Below are 17,530 nucleotides of genomic sequence, written 5' to 3' on the forward strand. Positions count from 1 at the left end.
AGTAACCTCTCAGCCTGCAGCCAGAGCAACCCCTGGTCTGTGCAAAGGACAGCGACCTTGGCCCCTGGCCCGTTCTCCACTTTGTGCTGCTCCCTCTTGCCCAGCTTCCAGCTGAGGCTCAGGAGTAACAGGGGACAAGACTGCCCCAACCCTCTCTTCCTGGGGTCTGCATGCAGGGTCTGGTGTGGTTCCTGGGGTCAGGAAACCAGGGCTGAGCCTCCTACCACCACCACTGACTGACCGCATGGTCAGGATCAAGCCACTGTACTCTGAGCCTCAGGTCACTTAGCTGCAAATGGGAATAAAAAGATACATCTCTCAAGATTATTAAGAGAATTAAATCCAGTTCAATAAATTATATATGCCAACAACTTTTGGAAACTAAAAATTGAGAATTTTTGCTTGAAATCAGCAACCATTTCCTTTTACTAGTGAGCCAAAAACATATCTTCTGTTTTTCCCTCTCAGGATAATAGGATGCAATGTGCCCATGTGAGAGGAAGTGCTTTCCAGAGTAGGATTCCAAAGAGGTGGCGGGTAAACTCATCACTGTGGGACTCCTGCTTCATGAGGAAGGAAGTGTCCAAGGACTGACTGTGCTCAGGTAACTGCATGCAACCTGATGGGGAGTCGGTGGGGCAGGGTGCAGGAGGGGATGGCGGGGGGGAGCAGTGACTTTCTGGACCTGCCTGAAACAATTCTGCTGTGGCACCAGCCCAAGCCTGTGAGTAACAAGCACTGGGAAGCTGACTGACTGCTGAGTGGCCCTCAGATGGAAATTTCTGGATTAGATCTCTATGGCCACATCAGAATGGACTTCTATATAACTTTGATACAGATTAGATATTTTCTAGAGGGACAACAGGGCTTGGAACATATGGGCATTTTCCTCTGATTCAGGCCCTTAAATTTTACACCATTAGATCTACCTTGATTCATCTCGTGGAGACTGAAGCTCACTCCACAGAAGTCTCTGAAAAGCAAGGAGCTCACTTCTTGGGCAGCTGGCTAGCAGAGTAAGACATCTGGCAATGCATTATGCACAGTGGAAAGCCTTCGTACTATTAAGGAACACTCAGTAGGGGACACCATGGTTTTGGAGTTGAACTGATGATGTGGCCTTTGAGATCCTCACTTAGAGCAGAGGTGGCCACTCCAACTGTGCGCACATCCTTCCAAGTAGACTGTGAACTCGGTCTCGGAGTAGACCAAGAGACCACGATGGACCTTTTCACTTACCTTCCTGCAAGTACATGACTGCCTGGGAATAGTTCTGCAAAGCATGATGGGTCCTCCCGAGGCTACTGTAAGACACCGTCTTGGCCACCAAGTCATTCATCTGTGCAGCAATGCTCAAGTGCTGTTCTTGATAGACCACAGCCCTCTCGAAGGTGCCCAGGGACTCGTAGGTCAGGCCCAGGTTCCCATAGGCTCGGCCTTGGCATGTGGGGTTGTTGGTTTCCTCTGCTATCTGCAGATCGAGCTGGTGGTACTGCAGGGCTGTATCATACTCCCCCATCTGCTGGTACACACCCCCCAGGCCACAGGCTGCGTCACTTTCCAGAGCTCGGTCTTTCATCTCTCTAGCAATGTTCAGCTGGCGTTCAAGGCAGGAAATGGCTTGTTCGTAATTCCCTAATTGGCTGTGCAGACTTCCCAGCTCTCCATAGGCCTGGGCTTTATTAAAGGCCTCCCCAAGCTCATGGGCAACCACGAGCCTCTTTTCAAAGCACACAAGGGCTTGCTGCAAGCTCCCCATTGCCCTGTGGGGATATAGACAGAAAAGCAATGATATTATTTTGTGCAGGTGCAGACATGCTAAAGCCCCTGAGAAAATGAAAAGCATTTGTCACTGTCACTTACTATAGAAGCTCTTAACTCCTCTTCTAGCTAAAATCTATCATGTGCCCTTAGAGTGAGATGCAGGGGAATTTCATAATCTGGAAAGCAATTCAAAAGTCATCCCTTAGTGACCTTCCCAAGAGCTTGAGATTCAATGGGATATACACCCCAGAGGAAACATAAAATATATTAATAGGCACAATGATAGCAAGTGAACTGTTTGCTTCTTCAGGCCTCCTCATTTCCACTACCGCTTAGACTATGTTTTTGAAATCACTTTACAATGGCGATAAATCTTTCACCCTGAGCTTCTCAGAGCCTTCTGTGGGCGATGATTTAGTCTGACCCTTGCCCTTGCTCTACTCCAGGAGCCCTAATCCCCTGCCTTCTGGAGAGGCCATATATCCTGCAGACACAGACACCTTCTTGGGTTCCGTGCATTCAGAAGGAAAACATCACCTTGACCAACAGTGTGTCTTTTTGTGCTGCTGAGAGATGACATGAAAAGAGTGGGAAGAGCAGGGATCTGGCGGCAGACCAAACCAGTTGTATGGGGCACGTGAACTCCTTTCCCTGAGCTTCAGTTTCTGGGCGCCAGTAAATCCCACATCCCATGGCAGATGCTAATAAATGTAGAGTAGTGCAGGATTGCTACAAATATCAAGTAGGGTATCTATGCAAGGTGACTAGTGTGATGACAGTATGCGTTTATTCACTCCCACTATTATCTGGTGGTTTCCCTCAAAGCAATGAAATGGGGTCCAAGTAATTGGTGGGTACAGATGTTATATTAATAAACACTTTCATAGAATGTGAAAGGCATTGAGAAAAGATAAGTTAGATTGATTCACTCATCTTTCCCATTCCTATTATCTCTTTTATACCCATTATGATGGAGTGGAAAAGGCATTACATCTGGAGTCAGAGAGCCCTTGGTTTAACTCTCAAGCCCTTGGTTTAACTCCCTTTTAGGCTGTGTAATCTTGGGCATAGTCTCTGGACCTTAGTTTCTTCCTCCATAACATAAGGGTAATAAAAGCCCCTGCTAAATTCACAGGATCCTTGGAGGAACCAAATGAGGTGGTATGAAAGTGCTTTGTAGTTAACAAACTGCCCGGCAGATGTTAAGTGACCGTTACCATCACAACTGCTCTTTGTGCAGGTTTATCAGACACTTCTCTCCTCTGTCATTTTTACCTGTGTCCGCTTCCTAGGCCCCGGTAAGCCTTGGCTTGGTCTTGCATGCGATTCAGACTCTGGGCCACAGATAAATACTGTTCATAATACTTGATAGCTTCCTCATAGTCACCCAGGGCCTCGTAGCAATCCCCCAGGTTGCCATAGGCCCGGCCCCGGTCCAGCACAGACTCGTTTCCACTCAGCTGCTGCAGCATGGCCAACTGCTGCTCAAAGTAGCCAATGGCTTCTTCCATTACATTCATGTTCATCTTCGTGATGCCCATGTTGCCATAGACCTGCGCTTCTAGGCTTGGATCCTTCAGCTTCTGCCCTAGATCCAGCTGCTCTTCATAACACTTGAATGCCATTGTGTATTTCCCAAGGGCCATGTAGACAGCCGCCAGGTGCCCATGAGCTCTGCACTCTCCTGACAGGTCGCTCAGCTCCTGATACACCTCCAGTTCCTGCGTGTGATACCCCAAGGCCTTGTCGTATTTCTGGATCATTCGGTATGCAGTGCCCAGGGCTGCATATGCACTGGCCTCCAGTCTCCTGTCCTTTACATGGTGAGCTAAGCCCAGCTGCTGCTCATAGAATTTTATTGCACCATTTATATCTTTTTTACAGATGAATATATCGCCCAGGTTCCCTAGGGCTCGAAATTTAGCCTGGGAATTATTCAGGGACTGGGCTAGGGATAGTAGGTACTTCTGACACTCTTCAGCTTTGCTGAAATTCAGCAGAGCCTTGAATGCTAAGCCCAAGTTGCAGTAAGCTTTTGCTTGGCTCAGTTTGTCATGCAGGTCTTTGGCCAGTGCCAGATCCTGCTCATAGTACTTCACGGCCTCCTGGTAATTTCCAAGGCAGTAATGGGCATAGCCGAGATTGTGGCAGACCTTCCCTTCTCCTTCCATGTCTTGCAGGTCGGGAGCAAGCCGAAGGTACTGTTCATAATAGGGGGCGGCCTGGACATACTCCCCTCGAGAGCAGTGGAAATTACCCAGATTGCTGAGGGCCCGGGCCTCACTCTGGATGTCACGCAGCTCCCGGGCGATATTCAGGTGGTTCTGATAGTGCTGCAGTGCCCGGTCATGGGCACCTAGGGCCTGGTAGGCCACGGCAAGGTTCCCGTGTGTGGATGCCTGCGAGGCACGGTCATTCACTTCCATGGAGATCTGCAGCTCCTGCCGGTGGTACTTGACCGCCTGGTCGTACATGCCCAGAGCATTGTAAGCATTGCCCATGTTCCCATAGGCACGGCCCTGGGCAGCATAATCACTCAGCTCCTGTGCGATGCACAAGTGGGTCTTGTGGAGTTTCAGTGCAGTATCATAATCACCTTTCATCTGGTGTATGATTCCTGAGAAAGAGAATGAAAGAACAGAAAAAGGCTGGAATGACTGATTAGCAATTTGGGGAAAAAATTTAATTTGCAACTCAATTTTTACTCAAATACAGTCCAGATGAATTAAAGAATTTAAAATAACAGAAGTTTGAATTAAATATTTATCAGCTCTCCAGAGGGGGACATCTTTCCAAGCTTCAAAGCAGCTAAAAAAAAAAAAAAAAAAAAAAAAAACCCTGACAGATTTGGTTACAAAAATAAGAAGTTTTGCACTACAAATAAATATTTAAAATTAAAAGGCAAACACAATACTGGAAAATACATGAAACATATATGAAAAACTTTAGTAGCTATTGTGTGTAAAGATTTGACTCAGTTTGATTTAAAAAAAAAAAATCAAGAGCCTAATTTACTAAACCAGACAAGGAACAGTAAGTATGAGCAGACAACTCACATCCAAGGAAATACAAAAATAACCACAGGGGAAAAATGTTAATTTCTTTTAATAATCAAAGAAATGCAAAATAAAGCAACCCTGAAGTACCATTTTACTTCTACTAAATTAGCAAACCAAAAATTTAAACAAGGCCCTTTACTGAGGAGGTTGCCCTGAAGCTGTAAACACATCACCTGCTGGACATAAACACCAAGAGCCGCACACATGCACTGCTCAGACCCTGCAGTCCTGCTCAGGGGAATATCTTCTAAGGGAATCATTTGACAAATGCAAAAGCTACATGCATAACAATCTTCACTGCAGCACCATAGATTAGTGGAAAATCAGAAACACCTTCAATGGCAAACACTGGGGGATTATATAAGCACATTTTGGTATACCAGCTCAATAGGGGAATATGCAGTCATTAAAAAGATAATTATGAAGTTTATGCAGAAAAAACGGGGAAAAGGATTTCTGCAATAATGTTTACTGGAAAAAGCAGAAAACAAGAATGCATGCTCCCTGTAACAATGATAGGAAAATGAATGTGTGCACATGGACAAGACCTTGAGGGGCTACACAAAAATAAAAACAGTTGCCTTGTTACAAGTGATGGAATTTGAATGATTTCTATTCCAAAATTCTTGTAATTCTGCTCTACAGCTTTTACAGTCAACAATAACTGCACTTCAAACAACCCTTATAAATGATGCTAGAGCTGCTAAACTAAGCTGTTGTTTTTACAAGCAGTTCAAAATGAGATATATCATAAACATCATAAATATCAAATAGTTCCAAATGAGGGCAGTCATAAAAGTAACTTGGGAGGCATCTTTAAGGAGAGCCTGGTTCATCCCAGTTGGGGCTAGGGTAGGAGGCACAGAAAAGGCAGAGGGATCTGGTATGTAAACAGGTTTCTCTTTGCCCCTGGTTTTGAACACGCTTTTCCATACATCAGTGTTGGACTTTGCACTGGTGACCAAAACCTGCAGAAGTACAAAACTCAAAAACACTAAGATGAGTTCTCACTAAAATGCCTGAACTAAAAATAGAGGCATTAAGAAAGAAAGCTGTCAAAATCCAGCCTCTACCATTGCTTATCTCTATGCCAGCTCTCTTTCATTCATTCACTTACACACTGAACCAACTACTAACCAAGTATTTATTGTGTACTAAGCCTTGCGGTGGGCAGCAGTAGTACAGAGAGAAATGAAGACACGCATCTGCTCTCAGAAAGCACACGGGGTCAGAAAGCACACATGAAACATCAAACAAATAATGCCAGTACACATAACAAAAGCTGAATGAGTGGGGGACAGAGGGGGATGCCAGGGCCACTCTCCTGGTTCTGACTCCCTCGCCCCCACAGGTCTGTCCTGCCATAGGAATCGTGCCTACCTCTGGGTCCAGCCATCTCTATGACATTGCTGGATTTAGGGTACTGAATAAACCACTTATCCTCTCTGAGCTTTTTAAAATTCATCTGTAAAATGAGGAAAACAATCATCTTGATCCCAACCTTAGAGGATAGTAGTGAAGAGCAAATGAAATAATGTGTGTGCAAGTGTATTGTATACTGTAAAGTGAAATTCAGATATTAGTTACTGAAATTATTATATGCTTCCTGGAAGGGGAATTCTCAAGGTGGCAGAGATTAAATAAACTATGGTAATTCTTCTGTGGATTTTCTTGTATGAGTAAAATACTTCATAATTTAAAATGACTAAGTAAATCATGCTAATATGTATGACAGAATAACATGGTACCATTAAAAATGGTGAGGGTGTTTATTTACTGACACAGGGAAAATTACAATATATTAAGGGACTATATGCTCACAAAACAGTACATTTAATAAAGGCATTAATAGGATGTATGTATGTGCACATATGTTTACAGTTATACATATAGCCGATGTATTTTTTTTAATGTTAACAGTAGTAATCTTTGGGTGGTGAAATTTTGCTTATCTGTATTTTAAATGGTTTTCCATGATGAATGCATAACCCTTGCTTTAAAAACTACTCAAAGTACTTTTGAAACTCTGATCCAATAAGAGAAATATTCCCAAAGATTGGATCTGGTCATTCTCCTGGGCTGGAGATACCATCAGCACCTAGCAGGAAGGATCAATTTTTCAGAACCTGTCTTAAGGTTGGAAACTCTAAGCTGCCCAAAAGGCACTACCTTAGCATCACCCGGAACCCTTTCAGTGAAACTTATTAGTGACAGAAACATTTCAGTTCTAAAGATCTGAATGTGGCTTGTTTCCCTAAACTGCTTTATCTAAAGAGAAAACTTGTAGGTTTCAAATTTCCAGGTACCCTTAGAGAAATGAATCATTTATTCCCTCTTGTCTCAGCTTCTGCACTTCTAAAATAAGGGTCAAAATATCTGCCCAGCCATAAGTGCACAGAGCCAGAACTGGGGAGGGACAGTAGTACCTACATAGCTCTCCGAGCACTTTCTCCCGCAGTGATGCCTTTGCACTGATTTTTTTCCATAGCTTTTGGATTTCACTGCAATGATTTTTAAGCCAATATGATCACTAATTGGTTGCTAAGATGATGTTAAGAGGAAGCAAGCGGTGTGGGACCTTCAGAGAAGGCAACTAAGGAAGCTTGGGTTTTCTGTATGCCACCTACCACACAGGTCTCCTGGCTAGCACCCCATCCTATGAGGAGCTGGCTGAGTATCTGGAAGGCACACTATGGTGGAAAAGGCATAGAACTTTAAGTCCTGTTTTACAAGCCTGGCTCCCACCTCATTCAGCTGAGTTATCTCTGAGATAGTCTCTTTCTGTCTCAGAGTATTTGTTTGTTTGTTTGTTTGTTTTTTAATTGAAAGCTTTTTGGTGTTTTTTGCTTTCTTATTAATAATGTCAGCTTATAATCATCTCAAAGGAATGGTATGAGAAACAATAGCGCATATCAATATGCTTTGTTAACTATACATGCTATCTAAACATGGTACGAGCAGTATTCAGAGTGAGAGTTCAAAGGAAAAGAAATTCTATTTCTCTTACTCTCATGGCCTTAAGAGTCTGGCTAGTTAATAGGGAGCAGTTGGGATGATAATGGCTCCCAGGGTTCCATGATTTGTGAAAGAAACTGCCTGCTGCTTATGGCAAAATGATCTGACCTCCAGCCAGCTTGCCTGCGCACTCCCGCCCCCCTTCCTCCTTGGCGGACACTTCCAAGGATCTATAAAGAATCATAGGAAGATTCTCAAACAAGGACTTCTGGGCACAGGCAGGGGTACGAGGAGAGGGGCCGGCTGAGATGGGGATTTCTCCTTCTGCCTGCGCCTCCACTGCCCCAGCCGCCGCCAGCCTGGAGAACTCTGAACCAAACACTGCACTCTTCTTGGCAGCCCTTCTTTGTTGAGGGAACATAAAAGCGGCCCTGAGAGCTGCCAGCAGAGTGACTGCACATGCTGAGGAGATAATCTGCAGATCCTCCTTCCCTTTCGAGGCCACAGCTTGATTTTCCAGGGCTGCCACTCAGATGAAGACTTACAGAGGGCTTGTCAGCAGGGGCGTGCTGGGTGACAACGTGCTGCAGGGAGGGGAATTAAATGAAGATTAGTGGGGCAGAAGAGCCTCACAAAACCTACTTCTCACAGGGTGTGTGGACAAAGGACTCGCGGGTATGGATCTATACATCCCTGCAGTAAGCCTCCAGCTATGTTTGAGGAACGGTCACGGCCCCGGGAACAGTAATACCCACAGAGTCACGCTTATTCAGAGAAGCCAGCATAAGTGCCTGGGCCACAGCAAGTGCTCCCTACAGGCTGGCTCTATTACTCACCATTTCCAGCAAAGACCAAGGGAGGTGTGAACAGGACAAGCCTAGCAGAAAAATTCTGCTGAAATTAGAACAGTAGCATTTCAGCAGTGAATTTTGGCAGCCTTTTCTCTAGTGAATTCTCTGCAAACAGGGTCTTAGTATACTTCCACAAACAACATGCACTCCTCTCGTTTACTGAGAATACTATTGTTCTGACTGTTAACAGTGCACGATCCAAGCGGGGCTTTAAGAGCTCATCCATTCTTTCCTGCTGCATTCAAACAGGTTGAATTCTGCTACATCCTCGCCAGATCACCAGCGATTCCCAGAGGAAATATCAAGATTTGGGAACTGGAAGAGCCCTCTCCTCTCCACAGACTCACCTTATAAATGATGTGACCCAGGCCCAGTGACGTGACCCAGGTCCAGTGAGAGAAAGTGAACTGACAACAGAGCTGAGGAGGGGACTCTTAACCCACACAGTGTCACCTGTGCCAGCCCATCTGCTTTCAGGACAAGCAGGACACATACAGGAACTATGTTTAGTCTCACTAGGTGTGACATGGGACAGCAGCTGTACTTTAAAAACTTCTCATTGTTAGAAATACATATGGATTTACTTAGAGATGAAGCAACATGGTATCCACTATTTGCTTTAAAAATACTCAATGAGAGAGGAAACATAAGTATATGTGTGTGTTTAAAAAAACAGATGAAATAATATTAGCAAAATGTTGATAACTGGGTTTGAGTGTGTGGGGGGTCATTATACTATTCTCTGTGAATGTGGGCATTTGAATATTCCCATGATATAAAGTTAAATCAAATAATCAAGACATGCAGAAAGGTCTGTAGCTCCTACTGAATCAGGAAACTTCCTCATGGCTAAGTCCTGATGTGGATGTGTAAGTTCATTTTTGTCTTTATGACCTCAGTAGAAAAAAAAATCAACTGGTCACCTGCCTCTACAGCCACACCAGCCTCCTTTCATGTCTTCCAGGCCAGGAGGAAAATACGTGTAGACGGAACAACACAGCGCTTTGTCCCATTGCCCTGATTTGTTTAACCACGTGATATTCAGTTTTGTCTTTAATTTCAAATGATCTTACAGGAGAGGGTGAGACTTTGTCTATATTAAAGAGGCAGAGTGGGAGACGGTGGGAAAAGCAGCTGAGAAAACCTGCTGCACAGGGTATTCCACAGCACTGCATCCTCTCAGCTGCTCTCCCAGGCCTCCTCCTTCCCAGGAAGAGTGTCCCCAGCTTCTCCAGGGGGCCCATTATTCCAACACTTCACATCTTCAGGTTCCCTGGATCCTCTCCATTTCAAGTTTCCATGTAGAGTTCTCTACATCGTACTTAAAATATCTCAAAGCGTTGGGTGGGGAAGAAGGGACAGACCTGGTTAGGAAACAAATGGCTGTGATCAAAGGCAAGAAATCACAGTGATCTGTGTTATCCATGCAACCAACTAGATGTCTTAACTCATTTTCAGGTGACTAGTTTTGTCCCCAGAGACAAATCCATTATTTTTGCTGGTGGAAGACAGCAAAGGTATGGATATTTTTAAATGGCAGAGCATTCCAAAATTACTCATCACACAATTTCAGCTACAAGCATTTTCCTGGTAGGTCAGCTTTTCCTGAGAACCTGTGCCTGGCTCTCCACCTGACGATCTCATTCACACCCCAAAACAATCCTGCAAGGTCATTATTGTGGTCTCAGAGACCCAGAAAGCTCAAGAACTTACTCAGGCCCAGACAGCTCTAAGCGGCAGGGCTGACGTCGGAATCCAGGCTCTTCTGACTCGGGAGTCCATGCTATTCACCTGCTCCCCTTCTGGAATGAATCTGGAATGACTTCTAGTGAAAGGTGGTCATGATTCTGTACCTATATCTTCTTTTTTAACGTTAGTATACTGTTGTGGCAAACCAACCTTGTGGCAGCAGTGTAAAAACGGACTGGTGGTCGGGCTAAATTTGTTTCTAGAGCAGAGAAGTAGACATTAGAGACGAGAAAATCCTAGGAGACTCGGGAATGTAGGAGGCGGCGGCAGATGCGATCATCTGAGTGGGCATCACCCCTGAAGAGCTCTTAGGCCATCACGTGTCTCTTCTGCCATCATTTATCTTAATTACATCTGTCTGCTTTTTCTACCAAGCCCACCAGACTCTTCCTATTCCTCCAAAGGATAAGTGAAGTTAAGAGCCTATTATCTTCTTTTGCTTCAACAGCAATTTAGGATGTCTTCAGTGACATTGAGAGTACAGTGGCACTTCCGTTCCAGATCCCAGTGGCTCTTCCCCTCTGTTTCAGTTCTGAGGAGCCTGCTGTAATAAAGCCCAGGAAATCCTCGCATATGCTACCTCTCCCTCCCACAAACACACTTCGCTCGAAACTGTCTGTCTTACACACCATCCCCCAGCTTTACTGAGGTTTAATTGACAAATAAAATTACATATATTTAAAGTGTACAATGTGATGACTGGATATACACATGCATTGTGAAATGATTATCACAATCAAGTTAATTAACACACCCATCACCTTTATGTGGTGAGAATGCCTAAGATGTACTCTTTTAGCAGGTGTACAATTCAGTATTATTAGCTATAGTCACCAGGCTGTGCATTAGATCCCCAGAACTGACTTTTCTTATAACTAAACTTGGAGGAGATAAAATGCAGCCAAAAGAGAAGCAGAGAGGCCCTAATTGCTCAATCCCTGGCCCTCAAGGCTTCCCTTAGGCTGAACAGAGACAGAGGTAGTTCCTCTGCAGCCCCTCCTGCCTCTGTGCCAACTGTCCCAAAGGCCTGGGCTTCATGATGGTGACAAGAAGCCAGCCGGAGCCCACTGGAGCTCACAAATATTTCATTGCTTCGTACCTGGCCCCACTTCTACTTCCTTCGGATACTTAAAAACTGAGACTGCAGGTGAACAGCTCAGAAATTCCCTGGGCCTGTTCAGCTGTAAATCCTGAGGCCATGGGGAAGATTAATTGTGCCATGAAGTAAGGGAAGTAATAATTAAACCTATTAAAAAGGAGGTGGCTGCAGAGGGGCACTCTGGAGATGGATGACGAGGTAGGAAGTGCTAGGCACAGGCATCCCTAACGGCCGCCCGGCCACTGTGAGAGAACTTGGTGGGGAGCCCAGAGCAGAGTGAAAAATAGGCTGAGCCTGCCTGGCCAAGCCTGGCCATTAGTCACTGTTTGGAAAAGGCAAAGCGTGCCTGGTTTTCATTCTGGATCACAATAAGAGGTGGGAGGCACCCTCATAAGTTAACAATGCAGAGAATGTTACAGGGAGTTAGTTTCAATACGAAACAAACGTTTCTTTTGTTTCAAGGCCTGGGGTAGAATCACTGAAATGCAGAGATAGCTGCTTCTGCTCCCTCCTTGAGCTGAGCCTCTAGAAACTGGACCAGTACCCCCTGCCCAGAGCACCTCCTGAGGGTCCCTCTGGCCAGCAGTGTAAAGCATAGGCCAGTTAAAATGGCATTTCCGAGCTTTCCGGATGCAGGTCCAGCCCAGCCACTGTTGCCTGGGCACCCACGCTGTGCCAGCCACGGAGCCGTCCACCCACCCTACCGCGCACTCCTACCCTGCCTTGCCTGACGTTCTTATCCCACGCAGCCCTTCACTTGGCTTGGCCTGCCTTTCTCCCCACTCTGTGATAGACTTTGTTAATGTTCCCTATTTTCTGGTTCTCCTCTACGTCCAGGTATCTATTTCTCTACTCATTAGAAGTTAGGCATGGCGAGGTGACTTGCTTTGCCCAATGAAATGTGAACAGAAGTGATGTGTTACTTCCAGACAGAAGAACTGAAGAGCTGGATACAATATTCCACGCTCTCTTCCTTTGCCTCACTAGCTGTGGAGGCTACACGCTCCAGGAGGAGCTGCTATAGGAAGAGAGAGCCACGGAAGGCAGGGATTACAGAGACGCCCTGAGGGTTACACAGACCTGTGGTCGGCTGTGTATGAACAGAATATTCTCTTCTTTTGGGCCACTAAGATCTGTGGGCTGTTGTTACTGCACAGAGCCTCGCACACCCTGAGGGATGAGCCATCCAATATCAATACCCCAAGCCCTTATCATTACCTACAATTTCAAACTATCCTAAAACTCAGTGTGAGAAGGGAGATATGTATTAATAGACATTTCACGAGGGATTGTGGGGTCATCTACCCCTCTGGATGTTTTCATTCTAGCCCTGGATCAAGTGAGACCACTAAAATCCATAAACTTGAACCAACTTACCTCAGACCCACACAGAACAGGCTTCAGTGAATTGAGGTTTAATCTTAATGCCCTAAGGTTGGTTGATTTGCTTTTGATTTGAGTTTGGTATTAGGAAAAGCACACTGTAATCTACTATAATCTTTGCTGTTACAATTTGATTGATACTATAAATTTTGTTACCAAAATACCTTGTATGAAACCTTTTCAGAGAAATTTCTTTTAGAATTTAGTTTTCCTCCCCCTAAGGAATTCTATCTTTTGGGTAATGAGAATTACGTGTCTTCCTTTTTGTTTTGGCCACTGGGAAGCTCTGACCCAAATATGAAACTCTGTTTAACAATGATGTTTCACTTTATGGGCTGCATGTTTAGGCTCTTTTCCCTAATTCTGGTTTCCTACTTTTATTTGTATTTCCCTGATCTTGATTTCCTATTTCTAGTGGATCATCATTTAATATTATAAAGCAAGTAGAATCCCTTATGGAATGAAACAAGTTAAAAACAAGCAAGCAATCAAAAACCCCCTTTACATCTCTTGCATGCTCAGCTGACTTTGCCTGGGTAATTGGCCGATGCCCTTAGCCTGTCACTCCTGGGCTTTGCTATAACTTGTTTCATTGGCCCTGTTCTACCAGCTTTAATAACCCAAAAGTGCCAGTTACTTGGAAATACTGCAGTACTCTATGGTGGAAAGGCAGTGCGACCAGAGTTAGAAGTTCCCTGTTCCTGGTTCTACCACTTTACTGTTTCGTGCTCTGAGGACCGTCACAACTTCTCCTGGCCTCAAGTTTTCATCTATTTCAGGCAGCTGTTAGGAAGATCAAATAAAATCATGAAACCCAAGGTGTGACACTCCATTTTCTAGGGTATTGATATTATTCCAAACAGCTTCAGTAGTGCCTGATATTACCAAAAACAAAATCAAAATATGCCATTCCTTCTGACATTATTTTACTATAGAGTGTAATTCACTTAAAGTCTTAGATGTCATCATATTTCCAAAGTTGAGTACACCGAAGGGAACTTGATACCAGATCACCTCATCTTAGGTGAATGCAAAATTTAGGGCTCTCAGAACATTATAGCCAAGCTCTGCATGTGATGTGAGAAATGGAGCCCATTTCCTGAAGGGTCTCAGTGTGTGCATGTGGGAGAAGAGGCCCCACAAGGGCATTTGGAAATACAAACGGGCAATTCTGGTTGTCAAAATATCTGGGGGCCCACACTGGAAGGCTGTGGATGGGACCAAGGGTACCAGAAAGTCTGCCCCATGTGAGTGAGTCCTGCACAATAAAAAGCCATTGCATCCTTGATGCCAAGGGACCATGCTGAGAAACACTGGATGCTGAGGTGATTTTATACCCTGGCACTAATTAATAACCTGAAAAAAACAACTTCACTTCTATACTGCCATACAGTTGAAGTTGTTAAAATAAATCATCGAAACGAATTAATTGGGAAGTCTTTTGGCTGGTATCCAATAATTTAATCAAAAGACTACAAAACTGGAAATCCTAATTTTAAAAATCTGGCATGCTGACTGATCCCCTTCACCAATTTCTTACCTGTGAAATATAATTCATTGAGAAGATAAATTAAAAGACACCATATAGGGGCTTCCTCTCAATTTCATTATGATAATTAAGAAGAGGGAATTGTGCTGAACACTGGAATTTGACACAACATTGTAAAATGATTATAAATCAATAAAAAATGTTAAAAAAAAAAAAAAAAGAAGAGGGGAAACCTTCCCTAAATAATAAAAATAGTAGTAGCAGTAATAATGAGAGTAATATGCAAAATTCCCCTTTGTGGTCTCATTCAGTACCACAACACCAAGAACCAATTATATGACTCCCAAGTATGCAATTCCAGCTCAGAGTTCTCTCCTAAACGTTAGTCTCATAAATCTAACTGCCTACTGGATACACTTCAGAAAACCTGAAACTCAGTGTTTCCAAAACTGTTCATTGAATTATTGAGCAGAATTAAATCCAACATTTCACGACACTTGTCAGTTTTCAAGTCCTCGGGCCTCTGTTATCTGACTCCAGGACATGGGCAGGGAGGCTGGGCCTGCTTTTGAAGACACTCACAAAGGCCATGTGGTCACTAAGTTATCCAGTGAGGACCTGAGCTCAGGCCCACCACCTTCCAGCCTAGCGCTTCTCCCCTGGACTACTCTGCCCCTCTCAGAGTCTGAAGCAGCAACTGATGCAGAATTTCAGCTGTACAATCTGCGGTGAGGACAAAGCCCATTTCCCAAGGCCGCATCATTCCATCGGCCCAGAGAGGATGAGAGCATGGCATGGTCTGCCCAGACCAACAGGGAGCCCTGGAAACAAACAGGGAAAGGGAGGAGAAGCAGAAGAGCTGGCCAAAAGAACAGCTCTTCAAAATGATTTCACTTTGCAAATTCAATTGAGAAGACAGATGGATTTTCCAGGAGGGCTGGAGAGCAAATTATGAAATCTGCCTTCCCAAAGCAATTGGGTCTGAAAAGCTTCATTTTAAAAATTCATACTGGATGGAAAACTCAAACTCTATGATTGTGTGAAGTGTTCTAGCTAGATTAAGCATAATGCTATCAAAACAAGTGATTCATATATTCTGCTCATTTTTCTATTAGTACATGGGCTTCTGGTTAGGGCAATTTCAAAAACATGGAAAAGAGCAAAATGGGATTGAAATTATGAATCCATTTAGTATTTTCAGTTTTTCTTCCCTTTCTGCTTAATTTACTGAGGAAATTAGAGGCTCCTGACGCTGGCTCACCCATGCACATCACAGAATATTTAAATGTGTCTTCCTCTTGTGCACCGCTTTACATCTGAATCTCCATTACCTTCTTTAGTACCTCCTTCATTCAAGTTGTGGACTCAGAGGATCAGAGAAACCTGTAGAAATCACCGTCACTTGGGCTTCCCAAACATTCGTTGTCCTGACATACTACAGGCTGCATCAGGAAGGGGTGGGTCCCTGTCTGTCTATCCTGCCAGACCAGTCCTGCCCATCTACACTCCTGTCTCGGCCAACCACTTCTTCCATATACATGTAAAGGAATGACCCACTCTCTCCCGCTCTGGTCACAGACAGGAATGCTAATGTAGAATACTACTGATGTCAAGACCCGCTGAGCAGACAACTTTAATGCTTCTGTGGCTTTCTTTTTGTCCTTCTGGTATGCGTATTTTCACATTTCTGAGATTCTATAATAGCTCAAAATTGAACACAATAATCTCAAAAAAATGTTTTTAATTATAAAAATAATACACATTAAAAATCACTTCTAGCAGACAGCAAAGTTTGGCTCACCCAACACTCATTTTCAACTTCTTCTCCCTTGCTGCCTCTGGCTATGGAGCTAGAAAGCCAACTGTTCACTTTCGCAGCCTCCTTTGCAGTCAGGATTGGTCAAGTGACACTACCATGCTCAGTAGACAAAAGCAGAAGTCTGTGGGCATTTTAGAGAAAGCTTTTGCTTTTACTTTTCTGATAAAAGCATACAGAAGCAGCTGGCTCAGTGTCCCCTGCTTCTCCTGATTTGAGCAAGTCATGATGCCTAGAGCTTCAGCAGCTACCATATCACCATGAGGCATATGAGATTAGCATGAAAGAAAGGCCAAGGGAACTGCAGAGTAATAGGCCCTGTTATCCCTTAATCTCTGAACCAATGTCAGGTGTCTCACACTTACTATTTTGTGAGAAAAATAAGCCCCTATTTGTTTAAGCTATTGTAAATCAGATTTCCTGTTTCTTAGATAATACTGTTATTATATTCAATGTAGAAAACATGAAATAGAGAAAAGCTTTTTGCACCTCCTAGGACACCAAACTCATGTAAACCTCTCTCTTAGTTCCTGCAGTAAACAGTATTTAAATGTGTCCTTACCTTCTGAGAATCAGTGTTGCCTCTCCCTTATTTTGTAGCAATTTTTCACTTATCTCTCTTTTTATCCCTGTTTAACCTTCAAATAAAGGAGCTATATCTAATATTTACTCATAAATCAAGTACAGAGTTTGTGCTCCAGTGGGATTCAGCTTTGGCCAAATCTCGGTCTTAGACCTATTGTTAGATGACAGAATATCACGTATATAATGCCTAGTTCAATTCCCAGCATTAATAATATCCATTTTAATATTAATAGCTAAAGTTCCTGAGGACTTACTATGTGCCAGGCACTGTTTCAGACATTTCATATGTTGAGGTAATTCTCACAGGAGCATATGAGTTGAGTACTATAATTATCCTCATGTTCCAGATGAGTCACTGAGAGGTTAAGGAACTTGCCCAAAGTCATGCAACGAGAAAGTAGCAAGCTGGAATTTGAACTCAGGCAATCTAATCCTAGAGTTCAAGTTCTTCACCAGTATATTTGACAGCATTTAATGGCAACTGGGCAATAAACCAAGGTTTCTGTGAGCAAGATACAGGGAGAGGAGGTGGAATTTGAGGAGGCACTATCATGTCCAGTGACTTAGAAATCATTTCTATATCACTCTCCTGAGCCTTCATGTACGTCATCAACTTAGGATGGAAGTAGGGGGAAGTAATTCTTTGAGACAAAGTCCCACAGTTTTCCCAATACTGAAAAGATGGATTCTAAACTGCTTAACCAACCTCATCTTCCATGTCTCACCAGTATGAACCCTCCACCCTGCTAGCTCTCCTCTGTGTTCTTCAAAGGAGTAAAG

The 17,530-nt window shown here is 43.8% G+C and overlaps 1 protein-coding gene across 3 annotated transcripts in view; it reads right to left on the reverse strand.

Annotated features, from left to right (window-relative positions):
* The window catches only part of TTC28 (tetratricopeptide repeat domain 28), a 478,119-nt gene that overhangs the window by 79,900 nt on the left and 380,689 nt on the right, over window positions 1–17,530 (reverse strand). For all 3 annotated transcript variants that reach the window (XM_074356732.1, XM_074356731.1, XM_074356733.1), the window contains 2 exons: window positions 3,040–4,381; window positions 1,240–1,763 (listed from right to left, as the gene is read on the reverse strand). In XM_074356732.1, the coding sequence (XP_074212833.1) occupies window positions 1,240–1,763; window positions 3,040–4,381 (1,866 nt within the window). The remainder of the gene's footprint in view (window positions 1–1,239; window positions 1,764–3,039; window positions 4,382–17,530) is intronic.

The sequence above is a fragment of the Camelus bactrianus genome, chromosome 32, assembly GCF_048773025.1.
Source record: "Camelus bactrianus isolate YW-2024 breed Bactrian camel chromosome 32, ASM4877302v1, whole genome shotgun sequence".
In the NCBI taxonomy this organism is placed as follows: Eukaryota; Metazoa; Chordata; class Mammalia; order Artiodactyla; family Camelidae; genus Camelus; species Camelus bactrianus.